Raw genomic sequence first — 22,332 nt, 5'->3', positions numbered from 1 at the left:
ATTCACTATAGGAGATGAAGAAGTTCTGGATTTTACGTACTAGCATCCTACACTTCCTTTTCCTTCATAGAATTTAAGCCCTAGTTGGACTAGGTTTCCCTTGTGACATGCATTTGTTTCTTCTCTCATTCTGCCTGTGTGTTTGGCAGGAGAAGTACTTGTTTCATCACCCTGTCGCTCCTTCCCAAGTCCGGGAGTTGAAGGAGTGACGATGTGAGACTGACATTGGGCTAATGTGCAGGAAATCTCTGTGCTTGTGTGTCCAAACGTTTCACTGGTACTCTAGAAACTGCCAAAGATGGTAGTCACCGAGCTAATGCTGAACTGTGCTGCTTTAATATGGTATCTCGGTGAAACTGTTGTTAGCAAAGTGTGACATCGAAGTATGGCTAACGGTAGTTTCCATCTTCTCTGCTGCTGCCCACAGACTATGTGAGGAGCAGTGGGAAAGTCCCAGAGGAGGCTGTCGTTGATGAGGAGGCCATCCTGACTCTCCTGGAGAACAGTCAGTCTTTCCTCCCACTCTCCCAGACATCCAACCACTCGACCCTGTTAGGTAACACAGCCTCTTTCATTCGTGCACGTTTTTAATTTTCTATGCTCGATTTTGCTTCCCATGATTAAACTGTGATTTTTAGGTGATAATTTTAAGGCAGTCTTCCGCAAACAGCATTTCAAAGATGCCGATTCAGTGGTCGGGTCATGTGACTTTGACTCCAGAAGCTTCTGAAATGGATTTTTATGGCTGTTTTGGATTGTTGTCCTGTTGTAAAAGCCACTTTTTCCCCCTTTCCATCCATATTTTCTGATATTTAGTGGATTCTTTCCTCCATATACATCTGGTTCTTGTCCACTTGGCTGCCACTACACCCTGAAAGGAGAAAATATTGACCTCAATGCTTAACAGCTGTCCAAGTGTTGTTTTCTTTAGTAAAAAGCATCTTTAGTTTCTTCTTGTTCTCTTCTACATTTTAAATTCTTCTAAGTTGGTGGCCAAAAACTTGTGAATAAAAGTTTGTAAGCAGACGACATTTCTAGCTTTGATTAACTGGCTGATCTGGAGAGAAAGTTATTGCGTACAGCTGTCTGATATTGTCTGTGTGCTTTATTTTGTCCTCCATGCAGACAGCAGCCGGGACCAAGCCATCATTGACTTGCTGGCAGGCCTGGAGGACGATGGTTTCTGCAGGACACCCGCTAGGCAGAATTCCCAGTCCCGCTCACTCCCCGGTGTCACGAACTACAACTGCAACAGTGATGAAGAGGAAGCAGGCCCAGAACTGGACAAGGAAGAGGCAGAACTCAGTGTTATAATGTCACAGCGTTGGGACAGTGCTTCCTCTCAGAGGCATGTTTATCTCTGCATGGTTGAAGGCAAAAGTATAACCATCAGTTTTAGAGTATGTTGTGCATCAAAATGTTTTCATTTTTTAGTAATAAGTACAAGTGTAAGCTACACCTTTTTTGTTTCTGGTTGTATCTTAAATAAATAGGTGAGCGATCGCTGTACACGATCTGTGAGTCATCCCCAGTGAGCTCTGCCTGGGCATTTTTCTTTAATAATACGGTTCCTGTCGTTGGTGTGTGTGTGCACAGACCCTGCATGAAGGAGACAGAAAACTGCTTCAGTGATGCCCAGCAGGAGTCCTCTGACGAAGACATGGAGTGGAGTGGAAACAACTCTATGTTCGCTAACCTGTCCATCCCGCAGCTCGATGGCGCCGCAGACGAGAGCAGCGGTGAGTTGTCCTATGATGAGATGTACTGATAAAGCATGAAGTGTCAGCTTGCTTTGATGCCCATCTGACACCCCCCACTGATTCACGCTCTGTCAAGTATGTCAGGAGACGGGATCTGATAGCTGCTACAGAAGACAAAGTTAGTATGATTTTTAGTTTTGGCTCTATGACCTGACAGGCTACAATTTGATGCCAGACTCGGGGGTAAAAACTGACTCTCTGGGGTTAATTAACTGTTCCGTTTTTAGAGCGCGCATGTGTGTTTGGAAAGATGACTACAACTTCATAGACTGGTAATAGACTCATTGTACATGGACAACAAAATATGGGTACTTCACGTCAGCTGTGCAGGAATAAATAACAAACAGGAGAAATGTATACCGTCGAGAAGAATATCATATGCTTTATACTTATTATGAATTGTTTTTATATATTTAATAACTCATTATAGATATAAGATCTGTCTGCATATATTCACATAGAAGTATTATCAGTCCATAGCATGACCATATTTGAGCTGTTATTTATCACCCCACCTGCATTAGATGACTTTATCAGTAGCTCAACTGGGCCAAAAGCAGAACAACTACATTATCAGAAGAGCCAGAGCAGAGAATGAGGGACAAGCTTCCTGCTGATGCACATGTTAGTGATGTTCTAGTTGCCCTGTGTCTTATGTAGAGCGATGGTCACTTTCTTATTGAGCTTAAATTATGAATTTTGGCATTCAACATGTTATAATGGCATAGAAATATTGTAGTAGTTTGACTTTTTAAAATTTAAATTAGTGCTGTCAGCGTTAATAGCATTAAAATGACGTTAACGCCATTAACGCGGCAAATCTCGGTTAGCAGGTTAACACGTGTGCAGGGCTGCATGGTGCTAATGCGTTGATGCCGCATTAGTGAAACGTTTGGGGTGATCCACGTTAACTCGTTAACGGAGAATTGCCGTGTTAATGCGGTTATGGCGTTAACGTCCTTTTAACGAGATTAACGCTGACAGCACTAATTTAAATATATCAAAATAGTGATCGATCTCACCCTGGGGTTTTGGGCTAAGATTCATGGGTGATTGCGCTGTCTGATCAGATGAATTTCAGGTTAATTTCTTGCAGCTGTGGATACTAACTGATATGCCTCTTCTTCTCACATGCTGTATCCATAGATTCCTCCTTAACAGATAGTGGCTCAATGACGCAGTCTTCGCTTACGGCCACTGAAAAGATGTTGGGCAAAAGAAATCCCATCCCAGGGGAGACGGTCCACCTTGAGCCACCATCTACAGCTAAGATCCTTTTGGAGTGCAAGCATCCCGAGCACATACCAGTTCACGTGTTGGACACGGAGCAGCCGCTTGACAAGCACTTTCAGTTAAAAAGCAGTCAGGACAGCAGTAGTGAATGTTTGACAGGGTTCAAGGTGAATAAAGAAATCCCCTACATCCAGCCAGTCAAGCACCCTATTCCCTGCATATTAGCCAATCACCCTGAGGTGTCTCCCATCTGCATGGACAAAGAAGAACTACGACCTTTGTACACCTACGATAAGAAAGCTTCGATAGCTTTGGATAAGACGGATATTGAAAGTTTCCCATTTGGTAATGGAAAGGTCGCCAAGGACAGGAAGAAGTACAGCAGTATAAAGAATGTAGAAACAAACCGTCTGTCCATTCTTCAGAACCACAGGGGCTTTTCTCTCTGTTATTCTGAGCTGAGAAACTGCTCAGCTAAGACTGACCTGGAACTGAACACAAAAGACAATAAAAGCCCCCTTCTGAGGAGCATCACATCAGCCCCATCGACCTTGAAGGAGGACGAGTTTCTTGATCCTCATGAGGACGAAATTGGTAAAGACGGCGAGGAAGGAGATGTCGGTGAGCTGAAAATCAGGTACGAGGACTATCAGGAAAATAAGACTGAGAGGACTATTGTTGCCCAGCAGGAGGCACACTACAAGTTTTTCCCCAGTGTCATTCTCTCCAACTGCCTCAGCAGAAAGAAACCTGGGAACAAGAAAATGGCTGACACCTGCAGTAAAGTAGAACAGGCCCAACCTCGCAGGTCTAAGCTAAAGATGAACAAAAAAAGGCTAGGTATGACAGGACCTAGGAACAAATTAAAGATGGTCCAAAGCTCTACCTCTGATGGCCAGATTAGCACCGGCATCACCTCAGTAACACCTGCTAGTCCTGTGACTACGGACACTGAAATGCTGATTTCTGAGGATCATCAGGATTTACAAGAGGCCGAGTTGATCAAAGAGGAAACGATTGTGAAAAATGAGTCTGAAAGTGAGGAGCGGTCCATAGGTGAACAAGCAGAACCACAGCCAGAGCCCCTTGTCTCCAGCTCTGCTACCAATTCCTATTTTTCTGAGGAAACTAAAGACTCTACTGAGGATGTGGTAAGCCCACTGCAAGATTTGTCTGCCAAAGTCACCTGTACTAAACCGTCAGCACTGCCAGGTAGTAAATACACCCTGAGGACCAAACGGAAGATGAAATATGATTCAGAGGATGGGGAACACTCAAGTGCTACTCGTTCTAAAAACCTAGCTTCTGTCAAAGAACGACTTAAGGACAATGATGTCTCAGGTGGGCAAGAAGTAAAGTATCAGAGAAGACGCAAGAAGGAACCTCCTATTATTATAAAGTACATTATTATTAACAGGTTCAAGGGAGAGAAAAACATGCTGGTGAAGATGTCCAAAGTGAATGCAGCTGAGCAGTTGGTGGTGTTGACGCCAGACAAGCTAGAGCACTATAAAAAACTGGCTCCTCTCAAGGATTTCTGGCCCAAGGTACCAGAATCCACTGCTGTTAAGTTTCCCGTGACTGAACCAAAAGCCAAAAAACATCCCAAAAGAAAGGCAAAGGTTAACTCCACAAATAAAAAGACTATCAACAACTCCTCCAAACCTCTGATCAGACAGGGTGAAAGGGTTCAGAGGCCAAAAGGCCGCAAAAAAGCCCCAGTCCTGCCATCTCTGCCACCCCCTAGACCATGTTACTGTGAGTTGGCACATGACTATGATGTTGACTATTCAGATGTCATGGTAGAGTTGGGCTACCTCTCAGATAGATCCCAAAGCCCGAGAGACTCAACGCCTCCACGCTGTTGGTCCCCAAGTGACCCCCTCATGAATACCAGGAGTTCAAAAGAGCTGATAAATCCACACATTGACCCATGTCTTAGTTCTGCTTTCCAAAAGCCACATAGATCGTCTACAGCCAAAGGAGCATGTAGTAAGTGTCAAACTGCCAAACCCAAGAGACTGTCAGATGCTAAAAGGAAAACAAGTAAGTCTGCAGAAAAGCCTAAAACTGAGAAGGCAAAACAAGGTAATCCTGCTATTTCGAGGCAGAGGATCAAAGCTGGAGGGGCTGTCAACAGTTCTACAAGCACTACAAGACCTAGAAGGTCTCGTAAAAAGAAAACAGAGGAACCCAAAAGCCATGACTTAAGTAAAGAGAGCTCCCAACTCCTTTTCCCAGAGGATGAGTTGCCTCCTTCTGAGAACTCTTCACAAGAGGTTCCTCCATTTCAACAGCAGGTGGGCAAAGACAGCCAGAGCACGTCCCAGACTCCATCTACACCAGAAAGGAACTCAGTAACCAAGTTTATCAAGCCAAAGGTTGAAGACTGTGAGACTTCCATCATGGAGGTCAACCAAAGCATTTCGGCACCTGCTCAGACGAAGCAGCAAGCTTGTCAGACCACCGTGGTAAAGGCAGAGGATTCACAGGATTATTACACAGACTTTCTGCCTCCAGTACAGGAACACAATAAAGATGCCCAGCTAAAAGAAGGTCTCCCACACTCAGGCCCCAAGAACGGGGAGATCCCCCCTCTCTCTGAGACCCCATCTGGCTTGGCTGTCCTCAAGAAGCTTCTTCAGACGAGGCAGAAGGGACAGCCCCTTCCCATACAAGTGGTTGGTACAGCAAGCCACTCTACAGCCATAGCCCAGGCGGCAGCACTTCTAATTCCCACCACTAAACCCACTAAATCCAGAAAAGCCCCCACCCTCACTTCTCGGAAACCCAGGGCCCCAAAATCTACCACAGCAAAAGAAAAGGGGCCGAGAAACAGGAAAGGCAAGACAAGCAGTACTCAGCCAAAACTGTCAGTAAAGCAGGAGGGAAGCATGTCAGATGAATGTCCCCTCTTCCTGTCAGACCCGGGACTGGACAGATGCAATTTCATAGAGGACAGCTTGTCACCAGAGCTCCCGCACAACTACACATTTGATATAAATGCTATCGATCAAACAGAGTTCTCCAGTCCGTACAGTGGCAGTCAGTTTGTCGTGACTGATAAAAATTTACCGGTCAAATTCCTGAGTGACATCAGCCAGGATTCTGTATCTGCTCAGGCGCCGGACTCCGAAAAGAAACTTGACAGGCTGCTTTGTTCTGGGGAGGATCTTCAAAGGGGCTCTGACTGCAACAGAGCAAGGCCGGACAGCCCCGACCTTTTAGATGGGCATACGAACCGCGAGCCTACATCAAGCCTCACGTCCCTCAAGAGCAGAGAGTGGGACTTCTCTTTAGGTAAAGCCCACACGCTCAGCCCCTTTCAAGACTTTCACTGTGAGAGGAAAGAGCTGCTCTTTTCAGTTTTCGACTCACTGCCTTTAAGCTCCGCTTCATTCGTCGACCACGAGGGCTCACCAACAGGTGAGCTGCCGGAGGGCATTGACGGACTAACATCCACCACCCCCAGCAGCTCTCCACGCTCCATCAGCTCGCTATCACAGGTGAGGGCAAGCCAGCTGCAGCGAGGGACAGCGGCCGGAGGAGCCCACATTCTCAAGCCCCTCATGTCCCCTCCCAGCCGAGAGGAGATCCTCAGCACTCTTCTGGACCTGGAGATGTCAGAGGCCACCTTCCTGGAGCCTTTCTGCAGTGACCCCTCTGATGCCCCAGGGAAGCCAATGTAAGAGTAACAGCAACAGTAACCATCATCTAGCATGCATTATTTACTAAATATAACAAAATAAATGTATTAGTAAAGTTTTCACATAAGAGCCAGAATCTAACTCAGGGGTGTCAAACTCAAATGCACAGTGGGCCAAAATTTAAAACTGTCGCAGGCTAACATTAATATTTATTGAAAAAAAATCTTCCTCCAGATATAAGAATTAAACTTTTCTTATGGACTTAAACAAGTTTTGCTGAAAAGCTGAATATGGAACAAGCAAAGCTTAATACTAAACAATATATATTAGGGGTGCAACGATACACAAAATTCACGGTTCGGTTCGATACTTTGGTGTCACGGTTCGATATTTTTTCGATCCAAAAAAAAGTTCATGCCTTTTTAATTTGTCATTTATTAAAATTATAAATATATATTTTAACTCAAAAGTACAGTTTTTAAATTTAATGTTGCTGAAACAAAGTAATAAAAAAAAAAATCTGATTGAGGAATCACTCATCTTTGGAAAAGAGAGTTTATTACAGAGAAATGTCTCTTTCCAAAATGAAAGCTATACTATGCGCTTCTTCTGGGCTATATTCTCAGCAGCATATTAAACATATCAGGTCCCCATAAGGAGAATCATGTGCTAACGGCTGTCTAAATGACTCGGCTAAAGTTAGTAGCATGCTTGCTTGTTGTTTTTGTCTGCTTCCACTTGTCTTTGCACTAGGATGATGTCGGAGTAAATGTGCAGTCATATTCGTTGTGTTCCCACTAGTGCTGTCAGCGTTAATCTCGTTGAAATGACGTTAACGGCACAACACGGAAAATCTCCGTTAACGAGCTACCCCTGATCGCCCCGTGCGTGGGGCTGGACGGCGTCAACACGTTAACGAGCTAACTGCGCTAACACACTAGTTCCCACCAATGTAATTGAGCATTGCATGGCACATCCAACATACTGTTTTACTTTTGTCCATGACGCGCTTACCTTCGGGGTCATACGTCACATGAAAACCAAAATAGTTCCAAACACCAGATCTGAATGAGGGTGGGGGAGGTTCAATTTGCCATGTTGCAAGGAGAGCTTAACTTCTGTCTGCTAGCTTGCCCTGCGCTCAGTGAATCTGCGTTCGACTACTCCGCCTAGGCTGCACTGTCGAGCGCAGATCCACTGAGCGCTCAACACAGACAGCATCGACAGAAGGAAAGTTGATAAAATAAATTAAAAATTTTGTATTGTTCGATACATATGCGTACCGAACCGAAAGCACTGTATCGAACGGTTCAATATCAAGTATCGTTGCACCCCTAATATATATATTAGCTGTATAATACCAGTAGGCCAGCTCTAATAGTAATTTGGTATGGCTTTGTGGGCCAAATGTAATTAGGCTGCGGGCCAGAGTTTGACACCTATGATCTAACTGATTGTGATGGTTGGTAAGGTTTTATATTTGTTTGTGGGATTTTTTTAGCTTCCCTCACAGGCTTTTTAATTGGGTTGTAAAACATCTTAATCGACAAAGTACTGCAATAAATAAAAGGAAGGTTGTCAGATAAGAGAATAGAAGTCCAGTGAGGAAAGAGTTTTAGCATTTGTTTTAGACTACAGCAAACTCAATCCTTTATCATTAAATGTCTGAAATTTCCATATGTTCAAAAAGAAATCCACTGATCTGGCTCTGTTTTATACTGTCTACATGATGATTTATTGTAATTCAAATGGAAATGAGTGTACTGATCCTTTCCTCGTCTTTTCTCCAGGGAGGTCGGTGGCCGTAAGCTAACAGTGGGCACTCGGCTAGCTCGGGAACTTGCAGAGTTTGGTGGAGACCTGTCTCTGGAAGGCCTCCATTTCTGGAAGACGGCCTTCTCGGCCATGACGCACCCCGCCACCACCGTTATCTCATCTTGTCAAGGAGCAGAGGCTTCAGAGACAAATAAACAAAAGGCAGAGGGTGACCTATCCTCATCCAGCGATAAGAAGGTGGTGCTTTTGCCCTGCAAAAACCCACCAAGCCGCAAGCGTGTGCAGGTGTGGCTAAAAGCTAGAAAGCAGTATGAGAGTCTACAAAAAGGCAGGAGAGAGTGTGAGGTGCTGAAGACAGAAAGGGCTGGTCTGGAGGTGGAGGAACATGGGAGCTCAGAGAGAAGCGAATTGCCAGCTGCTGACAGAAGCTTGAAGGTTGAGCTCTGTGGTAACTTTTCCTGTACCAGAACTCAAAGGAGAAAGAAACAGAGCCTGTCTTTAATCCTGTCTCCGCTGGAGAATACAAGATTGAGGTGTAAATCCACAGAAGCAAGTCCAGTTTCAGATAAAGGCAGTGTCTGTCTTGAACAGGAGGACAAAAATAAAGAGGATGATGATGATAAAACCACCTGTCCAGAGTCCCCAGAGCTGCCTACATGGCAGCAGTCCCATCAACCAAGCCCCTCTGGCCAAGGACAGCTCAGTGAGAACAAGCCAGGTGAAGACTCTCCAGAACCGCTATCACCTATGCGCTGTAATTCCCCAGAGCTGCTAAGAGGGAACCACAGTCCCTCACCTCTCGCTGTCAGTGACAGGGATGAGAGGAGAACCAGTCCCCAGCTCATTCACAGCACCCCTTTCTTGAGGAGGCGATGGAGAAGCAAAGAAGATCTGGATCCAGTGTGCAGCACACCCATATCTCAGGGTAAGGAATGTGCATCTGTCTCCTTTGATGTTGTGACACCATCAACTGTTAGAAAGAATTGCGGTAAATCCTAACTTGGGAAAATTCAGCATGGAGTTTCTGTTATTAATATTCACTGTTATTCACTCCTTCTCTGGTCTAATTCCCGCTGCAGAGGATCCTGTTTCTCAGAGACTTCAGCAGAGGAGGCGGAGCCAGGCAGACCCCCTGAGAAGAGTGTTACTGACCACGCAGATGAAGGTCAAAAACTGATTGTGATTTTTCTTTTTAGACTTTTAAAACAAAAACTACAAGCCGCACGGGTCAGAAAATCAACTATTTAGTATCACTCCAGAACATTGCATGTAGCAGTCCTGTCTCTCAGGTCGCTGATCGTTTGATGTGCCTGTGATTTCCTCCTGATTCCAACTTTTCTTGTCATGTTTTTTTTTTTTTTTTTATCCTCCACAGAATCAGTTTGCTGCTTTGAATGTGCCAAAGAAAGATAACTCTCAGATCGAAGGGCCAAGTATAGCCAACTCCTACGGCTTTAAAGTCAGCATGCAGAACCTACAGGATGCCAAAGCTCTGCATGAGGTAAGTCTAGGGCAACTAACCTGTAGCTCTTTTCCAAGTCGATGAATAAATGGCTTTGTTCTGGTTAGATGTTGGTTTTGCTTTGTTTTGTTTTTAAGAGAAAGTGTCCACCTGATTGGGAAGAAGGATTTATTTCCCCAAGTATCATCACAACATCCTGCTTTCGACTTTGACTGTCCTATCGCCAAATCGATATGCTTTACACAAAACAACTAAATAAAACCAAGACACACCCAGCTTTGAATGTAGGCCTGAGTACAGGTGTTTTGAATGTATGCACAGATTTGATTAAGTTCAAGCTTTTTCCAAAAAGGCCTGAACGTAACTGAGATCACTGCCAGCACACGTAGATCTCATTAAATTCAAAGAGAGGTTTGTCACGTTTTCATGGTTTCAGGCCTCTTTAATATCTCTTGAATACTGTAATTTCTGTTAGAGTGGATGGTTTATTTATTTATATTAATGATTGAGCTAAATACGAAATAAAAGACTGTGGTTTAACAGGCAGAGGGTGACAGGATGTGCTGCTTTTAGTCTATTAAACCTCAAATGTATTTGTTTCCGCCTCCATCTTCAGGTCCAGCACCTGACACTGATGACCATGGAGCTTCATGCAAGAACCCGCCGTGACCTCGAACCTGACCCCGAGTTTGACCCCATATGTGCCTTATTCTACTGCTTCAGTTCAGATACCCCCCTGCCTGATGTAGACAACACCCAGCTCACAGGGGCCATCGTGGTAGATAAAGACCATCCAGGTTCCGGCCAAGGTGAAGCACGCGAGCGGTGTTTTCCTCCGAGAACATAAGGTTCGATCACTAGTTTTAAAGCCACTAGATAATTGGCTGTTTTTTTTTTTTCTGTTTCTAATCGCTCCCGCAGGATCCAGAGGAAGAACGCCGTTGCTGGTCAGATCAGGTGTTTCTGGGCTGCAAGTGACATACGCTGCTGATGAGAAGATGCTGTTTGACGTGTTGGTCACCATCATGAGGAGGTGTGTGCAACTGTTTTATGAAAGGGAACCAAGGGCAGAGTTGCTGCAACTGTAGTGCATCATTACTATCATTTCAATTTGCCTTCATTGTAGATTTTACACCTCCTACAGGGGTGGGGGTGGGATTTGTTTTGAGAAATGATCTCCATCTGCTAACACGGTCTGTTCTGTCAGATTTGACCCGGACATCTTGGTGGGCTACGAGGTGCAGTTGCATTCTTGGGGCTACCTCCTTCAACGGTCCTCAGCACTTGGAGTGGATCTGTGCCAGCAGCTGTCACGAGTGCCAGGTACAGCCAGGAGCCACTGAAAGTAGTCCCTGCTGTGGTACCCAGTACGGCAGTTCAGGGGACGCAGAAGTAAAGATTTGGGGGTTTTGAGAGGAAGCTACTTTCAGCCGCTGGTAGCTTTCAGCAGGTAGCTCTGCATTTAGACACAAACAGTGACGACTTAACCTCTACACCCTCAGGCACACTGAAGAAGTGAGTCTGAAAGTAGGTGAATAAAATCAAAAACCATACCTGATTGTAATTTAAGATTGTCTTCTCATGCAGCTCTGATCCATACTTTTGGCCAAAGATGTTTCTTTCTTCAATTTGATTACTTTTTTTAAGGAAGTGGATGAAGTCATAGGGAGCTAGATCAGATAATTCAGTACAGGTGGTTAGCCGGGGTTACACAGTAGTGCACAGTTATGGTCACTTCTGCCGAAAGGTCTCCCCCCTCCATGTGGGCAGCCAGACCCTGGCAGACAAATGTGCACAACCTATGAAGAGAGTAAGCAAAGACACTTCTGAGGCTTTTGACTCCAGTGAAAGGCGGTGTCCATGGGACACGACAGTGAGACTCACTTGCCTCAAAAACTGTCAGTTTAGTGTTCATGACTCAATAATAAAGGGAGAGATCCATCTGCTGACCAAAAAGAACATAAACACTAGTCTCATTTTGCAAAAAAACATCTCAATGATTCCAAAATTCTCCGCAAAATATTCTGTGGATTGAAGGAAGAAGAGTTGAACTTGTTGAGTCCTGTTACATCTGGAGTTGGCTGTTACGAGAACATCATGTCATCAGTTAAACACGGTGGTGGTAGTGTGATGGTCTTGAGCTGCTTTGCTGAGACTTTCTGTAATCGATGGAACCATGAGCTCTGCTCTCAACAGAATATCCTAAAGGAGAATGTCCAACCATCAATTCATTGCACGAAGCTCCAGTGATGTTACATATGAGGAGAATGATCTGAAATGCCTCTGAAGAAAAACGTGTAGTGGAAGTTTTGGCGTGGCATAGTCACAGTTCAGATTTCTATTCAAATTCAGATGCTTTGCCGTGGCTTTAAACGGGCCATTCATTTTCCAAAACCCTCAAATGAGGCTGAATTAAAGGTTTATTTTTGGCATGGGGGCAGGTAGGCTTCGAGAACATTTTCCCTTAATGCATGACACTATCATTTAAAAACTGCATTTTGGATTTAGTCAGGTTGTCTTTGTCAGATTTTAATGTTAGACAGTCCGGAACGTGACAAATATGGAAAAAACTAAAGTGACAAAGGGGGTGAATACATCTTCCCATCTTCCTGTCTCACTAGGTGTGAAATTCCCTCTTAAAATGTGCTTGTGACTCATCAGGGTTGATCCACAATTAGCAGCTGGCACTAAATGTGCAGCCACATATTAAACACGCGCAGTACTTTACTGTGCATCCCTGTTATTGAATCTGACAGTGTGAGTTTGGCTAATGAAAGCCAGTACATGGTGTGTGTGCTGGATCTGGTGCATAATGTAGGTACACATTGTAGATAATATAAGTGCAAACGTGTAGCCCCATTTTTGTGGTGTGCCTGTGACTGAGTCTTGATACAGCATGTATGTGTATGTGTTTGCCTGTATAAGTGTGTGAATGTGTGATTCCCTTTGAGTGTGTGTGTGTGTTTGTGTACTCGAGCTGAATGGAGAGCCTCTGGCGGCTTCCCTCCTCTGTAATCGGCTGCCTGTCTGGCTCTGTGCGTGTCCTCAGGTGACTCCAAAGAGAACCGCTTTGCTGCAGAGAGGGATGAGTACGGAGCCGACACCATGACAGAGATCAACATCATCGGGCGCATCACCCTTAACCTGTGGAGGGTGATGAAAACTGAGGCAGGTGTCCTGGCATGACCTCCTCACAGCTTTGTAGCTCGTGACCTACTTTCTGTCTTTCCACTTGTTTTTCCAGCACGGCTCTCCCCACTTTACTTTTTCTGCTGCTGCTTTTTCTGTGACTCTTATTTTTTTCATAGTTTCATATAAAGTGAAGCTCTCGTATTAACAAATAAAAAATGTTATCATCAAGTAGTTATTATTGTCTTTACATTCCCTCAACCCCTGTGACTCCAGTTTTCTCTGTCCTGTTGTTTGATTCTGTTTACTGTGAGCTGCTGCTGTCTGAACTGGTCCAGTTGTTTTGCAGCTTTATGCTGTGTGCTCTGCTGCTTTTGGATTAAAACTACTTTTTTTTCTCTCACCAAGAATACACGGGGATTCCCTCAGTCAGCTAGGATATATAGATATAGATATAGATATATATATAGATAGATATAGATATATCTATATCTATCTATATATATATCTATATCTATATCTATAGATATAGATATATAGATATAGATATATAGATATAGATATATATAGATATAGATATAGATAGATATAGATATATCGAGAGAGAGAGAGAAAGAAAGAGAGAGAGAGAGAGATCTCTACAGCTCATCCACAAAAAGACTACAATGTGTGATTAGTGGTCACATGTAGACACTTGTATACATTTAAGTAAGCTAACACATCTCTTGTAAAAGATTCAGAGTTTTAGTTGAAGCGAGGAAACGTTAACCCTTTGTGCTACTCTTTTCCTTGCGTTCTGTTATTGCTATTATTTGATTCTGATCCATAAATTGTGTAAACGTCAGAGAGAGGCAGTTTTGAAAAATAGAACTAGAAAATGTTTTTTCTTTCCTCCTCCAGGTGACGTTAAACAACTACACTTTTGAAAACGTGGCCTTCCATGTGCTCCACCAGCGCTTCCCTCTCTACAGTCCCCGCACTCTCTCTGACTGGTTTGACCACAACACAGACTTGTACAGGTTTGTGCCGGGGTCAAACACAACCAGCTTTTTGGACATTACCTTACATGAAATTAAAAGATGTAGTACAAAGAGATGGTTGTAAATTTCTCATAATTGACTCTTCCCTTGAAGCCAGCTCTGTAACTCTGGCTTATATGATTATCCTGTTTGTGTTGCTCTAGGTGGAAGATGGTGGATCACTACGTGAGCCGTGTGCGTGGCTGCATGCAGCTCCTGCAGCAACATGACATCATTGGCAGAACCAGCGAGCTGGCCAGGCTGTTTGGAATTCAGTTTTTCCACGTTCTGACCCGAGGATCACAGGCATGCACACACACACACTCACAAACAATTCCCAATAATTTTTAGTTCAGTCCTCAAATAGCTTGGTAGGAGACACAGGCAGGGCATTTCTATGGAAAATCCAAGTTTGTGGGTCAGTTCGACCGGCTCAAATCGACCGAGGTCAGTCTATCCTTCCTGGTTAGTTAATAGTTGACTGTTCAGGTAGATGAAGTCCCTTTGATGTTCTCTGTGTGAGATAACTGCAGTTTTTTTTTTGTTTTGAAACCTCAGGTTCAGTCATGGGGTGAGAAAAGTTTAGAGCATGCTTCTGTCTCAGTGCCGTGTGAGCAGGGTTTTAACCATGTTGGTGAAAATGTATGAGAACATTTTAAAAACCCAGTTCTGTGTGGTGCAGCCTGAAATCTGTCAGTGGGTAACAAAGTGGGTCGTACAGCTGATGACCGTCTTCACATCGAAAAATGCTGACGAGTGTGCGGTAAGAAAGTGGGATGAAATCATGTTGCAGTGCTAGAGTTACACTCATCAGCATTTGGATGTTAACAATGGATCGCGTGTGTGTGTGTGTGTGTGTGTGTGTGTGTGTGTGTGTGTGTGTGTGTGTGTAATTTTAAAATTGTCCAGTAATTCTCATCCAGTTTTGGAGGTGTTTTTCTGCTCTGCTGGTTTAGCGTTGAGCTCACTGTAGACAAGCCCCGCCTGTGCTGGTTTGATCACTGCTTACTGCTGCACAGATTTCTGTGCACACTGATGCTGACGTGCGCTAACATCATGCAGTCACAGCCTCAGAGCACAATGGGAAACTGTCTAGACTCTCAACTGGTGTCACAGCTGTTTGCCTCAGAGGTTGACTAAACAGTATGACATTTAATCTGTTAACACAGTAAATGTGTGGCTGATGTTGATGTTTTCTAGTTGAAGAGATCACTGCCTACACATGATTTCAAAGCCCTATAATCTTGGACTGTTTTGATTTAAATGAAATGAAGCATCCTCTTGGATGAAGGGTGAAACATCCAACTGCCGCCTCCTCGATTTCTCAAGGTGACCATGACGGATGACTGAGAAGTTACACAGACAATTTGATTTAAATATTAACTAACACAAAAATATTACTTATTAGAGAGACAGATACATCTGCTCTGCAAACAGGGATGATGCTGCGCCCGTAAAACATTTTAACAACTGCGGATTGAATACAACCTGATACTGGGGTCTGATAACACCTTCCTAAATCTGAATCAGCTCCAGCAGGGTATGAGTGATTCTCTGACTTCCTGTACAGACTGAATGCAGCTGAAATCTGTTTGACTTGATTGCAGCTTTTTGTATGTTTCCCAATGCTGCTGCTTCCACCTGCCAAATATGAACTAAAAAGTAAAAAAAACCTAAAAACTCTGAGTTACTTAAACACACCGAGCGTGCTCCAGATGAGATTGTCATTAAGACATCATTAAGAGTTTTGTTTGCAGGTGGTAAAAATTCCAGTTGGATGTGTGAAGGAACAAAAGGAATAATAAGTCAAACTTTGTTTCCTCCTCTTGTCTTTAGTACCGTGTGGAGTCCATGATGCTGCGTGTGGCCAAGCCCCTAAACTACGTCCCAGTGACGCCCAGCATACAGCAGCGTGCCCAGCAGAGGGCTCCACAGTGCATCCCTCTGGTGATGGAGCCCGAGTCCCGTTTTTACAGCAACTCGGTGGTTGTGCTGGACTTCCAGTCGCTCTACCCTTCCATTGTCATCGCATACAACTACTGTTTCTCCACCTGCCTCGGCCATGTGGACAACCTGGGAACGTAAGGACATGACAGGCCCACACAGCTACAGCATGTAGAGAACTCGCTCAGACTGCACGCCTGCCAGGAAAATCTCCCTCTGGCAGCGGCTTCCTCCCCTCATTATTTTTAATGGAACAGGCACGCTGAGAGCTCGGCATGTTGTTCACAGCTCAGGGCGGCGAGCAGCGCAACTTAAGACTGAGTTCAGGTTTTCAGTGAGATTTGTGTGGTTGCATAGCAACAGCAAGGAGCCATGAACACTTCTTTCCACATGCATATGTCTGCTACATTGAAGTAACACAAAAAGAGTGGTTTGTGGCAGGCGTGCACAGGCTTCATCCTCAGCAGAGACAGCTCAGTGGGGTGCAGTTCAGATTTCTACACGGGCATTTTTCTCACTTATACCTGACGCTGTCTTTCCAGACAGTAATATTCACATTGCAAGAATAATGTTAAGTGATTGAACTGGTGTTCTTGTTCACATTCTGTCTCAGGCCTGATGAGTTTAAGTTTGGCTGCACCTCCCTGCGAGTCCCTCCCGAGCTCCTCTACCAGCTCCGCAACGACATCACCGTGTCGCCTGGTGGCATCGCCTTCGTTAAGGTACAGCAACCTCATCATCATGACCGTTGTCTCTAACGAGACCTCACCAAGCTCTTAGTGTTGGCGTTGTGATGGATTGTCTCATTAGTTGCTGTGAAGGGCCAGTGCCTCCTAAGAAAACCCACTTTGTGATCTCTGTGCTTCCATTCATTCACTGCCTGATTGCTCCACATTGCCCGTTTTTACCCTGTTGTGCTACTTAAGCAGCTCTCACAGTAGATCAGGAACATCTTTATTTTTGTTATTTACACTGAGAGATATTGTGGGCCTAAAGCTAAACTTCTAAATTGCTTTTTACGTTCTAAGTTACAGCGCTTCCCCATGCTGCAGATCAGGCCCATTTTAGGTCCTTCTTAGAGTTTTGGTGCAACCCTACTTTATGTTTCTTCATTGTAAAAAAAAAATAAAAAAAAATCTGTGTTTTAAATGATCTGTGTTTTATTTGTTCTAGTCTTCAGTGCGTAAAGGTGTCCTGCCCATGATGCTGGAGGAAATCCTCAACACAAGGATCATGGTGAAGCAGTCCATGAAAACCTACAAGCAGGACAAATCCCTGACGAAGCTGCTGGACGCACGGCAGCTCGGACTCAAGCTCATCGCCAACGTCACCTTTGGATACACCGCTGCTAACTACTCTGGGCGCATGCCCAGTGTGGAGGTAGGCTCAGCAGCAGCTGCTATATGGTCTCTGCACTGTGCACTCCCAGTACGATACCACTATAATCCATGAAAATAGTTGTTGTTGCTTTGTCAATCAAACTATTTTCTCTGTATTATTGTAGGGCCTTTACCTTGAGTCAGTGTTGCTGTGAATGTAGTCGTAACCCCTTTGCTCCAATATTTATTAAATCTGCTGTGTCCAGGTTGGAGACAGCATTGTCCACAAAGCCAGAGAGACCCTGGAGAGAGCCATCAGGATGGTCAATGACACGAAGAAATGGGGAGCGCGTGTTGTGTACGGAGACACTGACAGGTAAGCAATTTTACAAGACTTTTTGACTTTTTCTCAGATGTAAATAATAGGGGTGCAACGATACACAAAATTCACGGTTCGGTTCGATACTTTGGTGTCACGGTTTGATATTTTTTCGATCCAAAAAAATGTTCATGCCTTTTTAATTTGTCATTTATTAAAATTATAAATATATATTTTAACTCAAAAGTACAGTTTTTAAATTTAACCCTAACCCTTGTGCGTGTTTTTTATTTTGACAGCGAATGCGCACCTGCAGACCACTTATGTGCAGCCCTGGTTATTTAGCTCGTCATATTGCAGCCACAGAAATTCTTTTGTCCATGAAACCATAAAGCTGCACTTTCTTTTTGCCTTATAGTCTGATTTGTCATAACTTCTCCGTTTTGTGGTAAGCTTTTCTTTGGCTGTCACTTCTTCACCCTGACCTGTCTTATTTGGCTCAGCAGAACTAAAATATATATCTGTCTGTGAAGGTCCTCAGTCATCCAGGTCATCGTAGTCAAATATAAATCCTGCTGCTTTTACACACACACACACACACATAAGCTCAGCGATTCTCTGCGCGATCAACCTCTCACATGTTTAAGCTGCGGGAGATTTCACTTGTCATGTTTGCATAGTAAGCTAACGATTGATAAGACGATGTCAGAGGAATTGGTGCGCAAATTATCATCACTCACAGATCAGTGCTGTCGCTCTCTATACACAGTTGGCGCGATTGCAAAGTGAAAGCAAAAAAACAAGCGCAAATTCAAACGCGATTTCAATATGTCACATATTGACAGTGGCTCACCGATGCCAATGACATAATTACCCAGCTACATTTCCGAAAGAATGCAAAAGCATTGACATATATTTTTCCTACAATAGCCCAACGGGCAGGGCAGAGATAGATTTTGGTAGCCCGACTGATATCGCCCCGGGACGTTGGGCTAGCGATATTGCGAGCCCTGTATCTGATTGAGGAATCACTCATCTTTGGAAAAGAGAGTTTATTACAGAGAAATGTCTCTTTCCAAAATAAAAGCTATACTATACGCTTCTTCTGGGCTATATTCTCAGCAGCATATTAAACATATCAGGTCCCCATAAGGAGAATCATGTGCTAACAGCTGTCTAAATGACTCGGCTAAAGTTTGTAGCATGCATGCTTGTTGTTTTTGTCTGCTTCCACTTGTCTTTGCACTAGGATGATGTCGGCGTAAATGTGCAGTCATATTCGTTGTGTTCCCACTAGTGCTTTCAGGTTAATCTCGTTGAAATGACCATAACGCCACAACACGGCAAATCTCCGTTAACGAGCTACCCCTGATCGCCCCGTGCATGGGGCTAGACGGCCTACACGTTAACGAGCTAACTGCGCTAACACACTAGTTCCCACCCATGTAATTGAGCATTGCATGGCACATCCAACATACTGTTTTACTTTAGTCCATGACTCACTTACCTTCAGGGTCATACGTCACACGAAAACCAAAATAATTCCAAATGCCAGATCTGAATGAGGGTGGGGGAGGTTCAATTTGCCATGTTGCAAGGAGAGCTTAACTTCTGTCTGCTAGCTTGCCCTGCGCTCTTCCTTCTGACGATGCTGTCTGTGTTGAGCGCTCAGTGGATCTGCGCTCCACAGGGCAGCCTAGGTGGAGTAGTCGAACGCAGATCCACTAAGCGCTCAACACAGACAGCATCGTCAGAAGGAAAGTTGATAAAATAAATTAAAAATTTTGTATTGTTCGATACATATGCGTACCAAACCGAAAGCACTGTATGGAACGGTTCAATATCGATACGAGTATCGTTGCACCCCTAGTAAATAAATAGTACGCATGCCCTTGGTAAGACCTGTACAAAGTGTTATTCACTGTCAGTGGTAATCATGTTAGGCCTGATCAGTGTTTGTGTCCTCACATGGGAAACCTGCAGTCACTGTTCCATTATCTGCACAACAGGCAGGTTTACAGGTTGCACAACTTTACTGACAAATTCATAACTTCACTCGAGTGTGAACATGACCAGCAGCTTTGTTGTGTGTCACTACGCTGTGATGATGTTTAAGTCTGAGTCTACTTGGGCCGTGTTCTCATGAACACTTGCACCAATTAGCTAACAGCTTTCATTTCTGACAGTCCGTTAAAGAAGAGCTGCCGCTGTGTTTGGCAGACAGGGAATTGGATTGTTTCTGACCTGCAGAGTCTCAAATAGAAGAAGAAGCATAAAGTTTTAAACTGCAGCATGCTTTGCATATATGGGACACACTTTCCTCCAGACTCGCTCGTCCACATGGGATGTGTTCAAGCACAGAGCCAAACGCGAAGCCTCTGAGAGCGTATCGTTTACCCACACTACATACTACAGTGGTAGTATGTAGTGTGGGTTGTTTGATAAGAATTAGTAATGAGCCTTGTGTGTTTTTGTGTGTTTGGCAGCATGTTTGTTTTACTGAAAGGAGCCACCAAAGAGCAGGCTTTCAAGATCGGCAAAGAGATTGCAGAAGCAGTGACTGCAACCAACCCCAAGCCGATCAAGCTCAAGTTTGAGAAGGTAGATACACACACACACACACACACACACACACACACACACACACACACACACACACACACACACACACACACACACAAAGGGAGCGAATAAGACAAGGTAGCGGCTTCTCTCTAACATCTGTTCACTGTGATTTTTCCATCTCCACACATTAGATGTAGTTATTTATCTGTGTGTGTGTGTGTGTGTGTGTGTGTGTCTGTGTCTCAGGTGTACTTGCCCTGCGTTCTGCAGACAAAGAAGCGTTACGTGGGCTACATGTATGAGAGCCTTGACCAAAAGGAGCCCGTGTTTGATGCCAAAGGGATTGAGACGGTGCGCCGCGACGGCTGCCCTGCTGTTTCCAAGGTAACAGGCAAACCATGTTTTCCCCTCATTTTCACTGTGTTGTGCACCAATCGCAGGCATGCCACTCTTGTTCCTGCTCCTGTTTACTCAGACCGCTTTGCATGTGTCAGTCAGGGAAAAGGTCGTCTCCTTCCGCTTGCACATTAAACAGCATCAACACCTCTCTTAGATTACCAGTAAATCATTTTATCTTCATCCTCTTATACCTGTGTTCTTTTACTCATGTGCTCCTTAGATTCTGGAGCGTTCCATCAAGCTGCTGTTTGAGACACGTGACATTAGCCAGGTGAAGCAGTTTGTGCAGCGTCAGTGTATGAAGATTCTGGATGGCCGGGCAAGCATGCAGGATCTGACCTTCGCCAAGGAGTACCGGGGCAGCGGCTCGTACAGACCTGGAGCTTGCATCCCTGCGCTGGAACTCACCAGGTGTGTGTGTGTGTGTGTGTGTGTGTGTGTGTGTGTGTGTGTGTGTGTGTGTGTGTGGTCACAGTACAGGAGAAGTCAGGAGTGTGGCTTGGATAAATGTTTGCTGGTTGGCTCTGTGTGTGTCTGTGTGTGCGTGCAGCAGAGAACAGGATGGTGAGTAAGAGCTTGCTGTCAGCTACAGTTACAGTACCCAGCGTGAATCCAATTAGTCCTCCCTCACTGTGTTCATTGTCTGGCTGCACTAGCCTGTACAGTACCTGAGTGTTGCTAGGCAACCTGTTTTTTAACGAGTGGAGGACAAAAAAAAGTGATTTTTAGATGCACAAGGAAGAAGCATTTATGAGCCCTGCTTCAGTTCATCTGCTTTATTTTGTGTTTTCTCTCTCAGAGCACCAGCACACGTTCTCGCTGCTAATGTGAACATGTTGGCTGTGTGATGTAAACGATAACTGCATCATCTGCTGTCACTTCATTTTTGTTCTGCTTCGCCTCAGACGGATGATGGCCTATGACCGAAGGCTGGAGCCACGCGTGAGTGAGCGGGTGCCCTATGTCATTGTGTACGGCACACCCGGCGTGCCCCTCATCCAGCTGGTCCGCCGGCCCACCGAGGTGCTGCAGGACCCCACCCTGCGCCTCAATGCCACCTACTACATCACTAAGCAGATCCTGCCGCCACTGGCCCGTATGTTCCAGCTGATCGGAGTCGACGTGTTCAGCTGGTACCAGGAGCTCCCCAGGGTGAGGACAACTTGCAGACATACGGGCCATTGTGATGTTTTTGTCTCACCGCTGCCATTTAGAAGCAGAGCAGCAGCAGTGGAGATAAGAAACCCTTCAAAACAAAAAAAAGAACCAGGAACATCATAAAGACACACAATCAACTTAATACTGAGTTTGGAGGATGAATTAGATTAATTGGTATCTTCCTTTGACTGACTGTGGCAAGTCAAAGAGGTCACCCTCTGCTTCCACTCTTGTCAAAATAAAAGCAGTCTGTCATTTAGAGAGAACAAAGGATGAAGAGAGATCTCTTCTGCTTCCTGCTGATGACTAAATGAGTCAAGCTGCAGCGCTGCTGCCTCAGTCTTTGTTTCTTTCCTGAAGTCTGACAGAGTGCACACGCCATCTGCTGGCATAGCTACTAATCACAGTCAGATACATAAATGGTTGCGGCTCCAGTGCCACTGACTCCTTTTATGTCTTTGTTTTTTCCCAGTGAAAACAGAGTCACACACAAAATCCTGAATGTGTGTATTTGTATTAAAAAAATTGAATCTTTGATCTCTGATCCTTCAGCATCTAATGATATTCGGTAGGATTCTTAACAAACCTGAAAAGTATCATGA

General features: G+C 44.6%; 1 protein-coding gene across 2 annotated transcripts in view; it reads left to right on the top strand.

Annotated features, from left to right (window-relative positions):
• Positions 1-22,332, top strand: part of rev3l (REV3 like, DNA directed polymerase zeta catalytic subunit) — an 86,851-nt gene that overhangs the window by 62,704 nt on the left and 1,815 nt on the right. For both annotated transcript variants that reach the window (XM_085247885.1, XM_085247886.1), the window contains 21 exons: positions 428-556; positions 1,126-1,348; positions 1,597-1,739; positions 2,907-6,678; positions 8,431-9,341; positions 9,496-9,581; positions 9,792-9,917; positions 10,495-10,687; positions 10,800-10,911; positions 11,086-11,201; positions 12,928-13,046; positions 13,908-14,026; positions 14,191-14,332; positions 15,863-16,107; positions 16,584-16,692; positions 17,144-17,350; positions 17,556-17,665; positions 20,095-20,209; positions 20,420-20,557; positions 20,793-20,983; positions 21,478-21,724. In XM_085247885.1, the coding sequence (XP_085104011.1) occupies positions 428-556; positions 1,126-1,348; positions 1,597-1,739; positions 2,907-6,678; positions 8,431-9,341; positions 9,496-9,581; positions 9,792-9,917; positions 10,495-10,687; positions 10,800-10,911; positions 11,086-11,201; positions 12,928-13,046; positions 13,908-14,026; positions 14,191-14,332; positions 15,863-16,107; positions 16,584-16,692; positions 17,144-17,350; positions 17,556-17,665; positions 20,095-20,209; positions 20,420-20,557; positions 20,793-20,983; positions 21,478-21,724 (7,553 nt within the window). The remainder of the gene's footprint in view (positions 1-427; positions 557-1,125; positions 1,349-1,596; positions 1,740-2,906; positions 6,679-8,430; positions 9,342-9,495; positions 9,582-9,791; positions 9,918-10,494; positions 10,688-10,799; positions 10,912-11,085; positions 11,202-12,927; positions 13,047-13,907; positions 14,027-14,190; positions 14,333-15,862; positions 16,108-16,583; positions 16,693-17,143; positions 17,351-17,555; positions 17,666-20,094; positions 20,210-20,419; positions 20,558-20,792; positions 20,984-21,477; positions 21,725-22,332) is intronic.

Source organism: Mchenga conophoros, linkage group LG15 (genome assembly GCF_057382185.1).
Source record: "Mchenga conophoros isolate Kocher_MC1m ecotype Shallow Benthic linkage group LG15, M_conophoros_male_GT1.1, whole genome shotgun sequence".
Classification (NCBI taxonomy): domain Eukaryota; kingdom Metazoa; phylum Chordata; class Actinopteri; order Cichliformes; family Cichlidae; genus Mchenga; species Mchenga conophoros.
The sequence above is the reverse complement of the archived record's forward strand: the minus strand, read 5'-3'. Positions and strand labels throughout refer to the sequence as shown.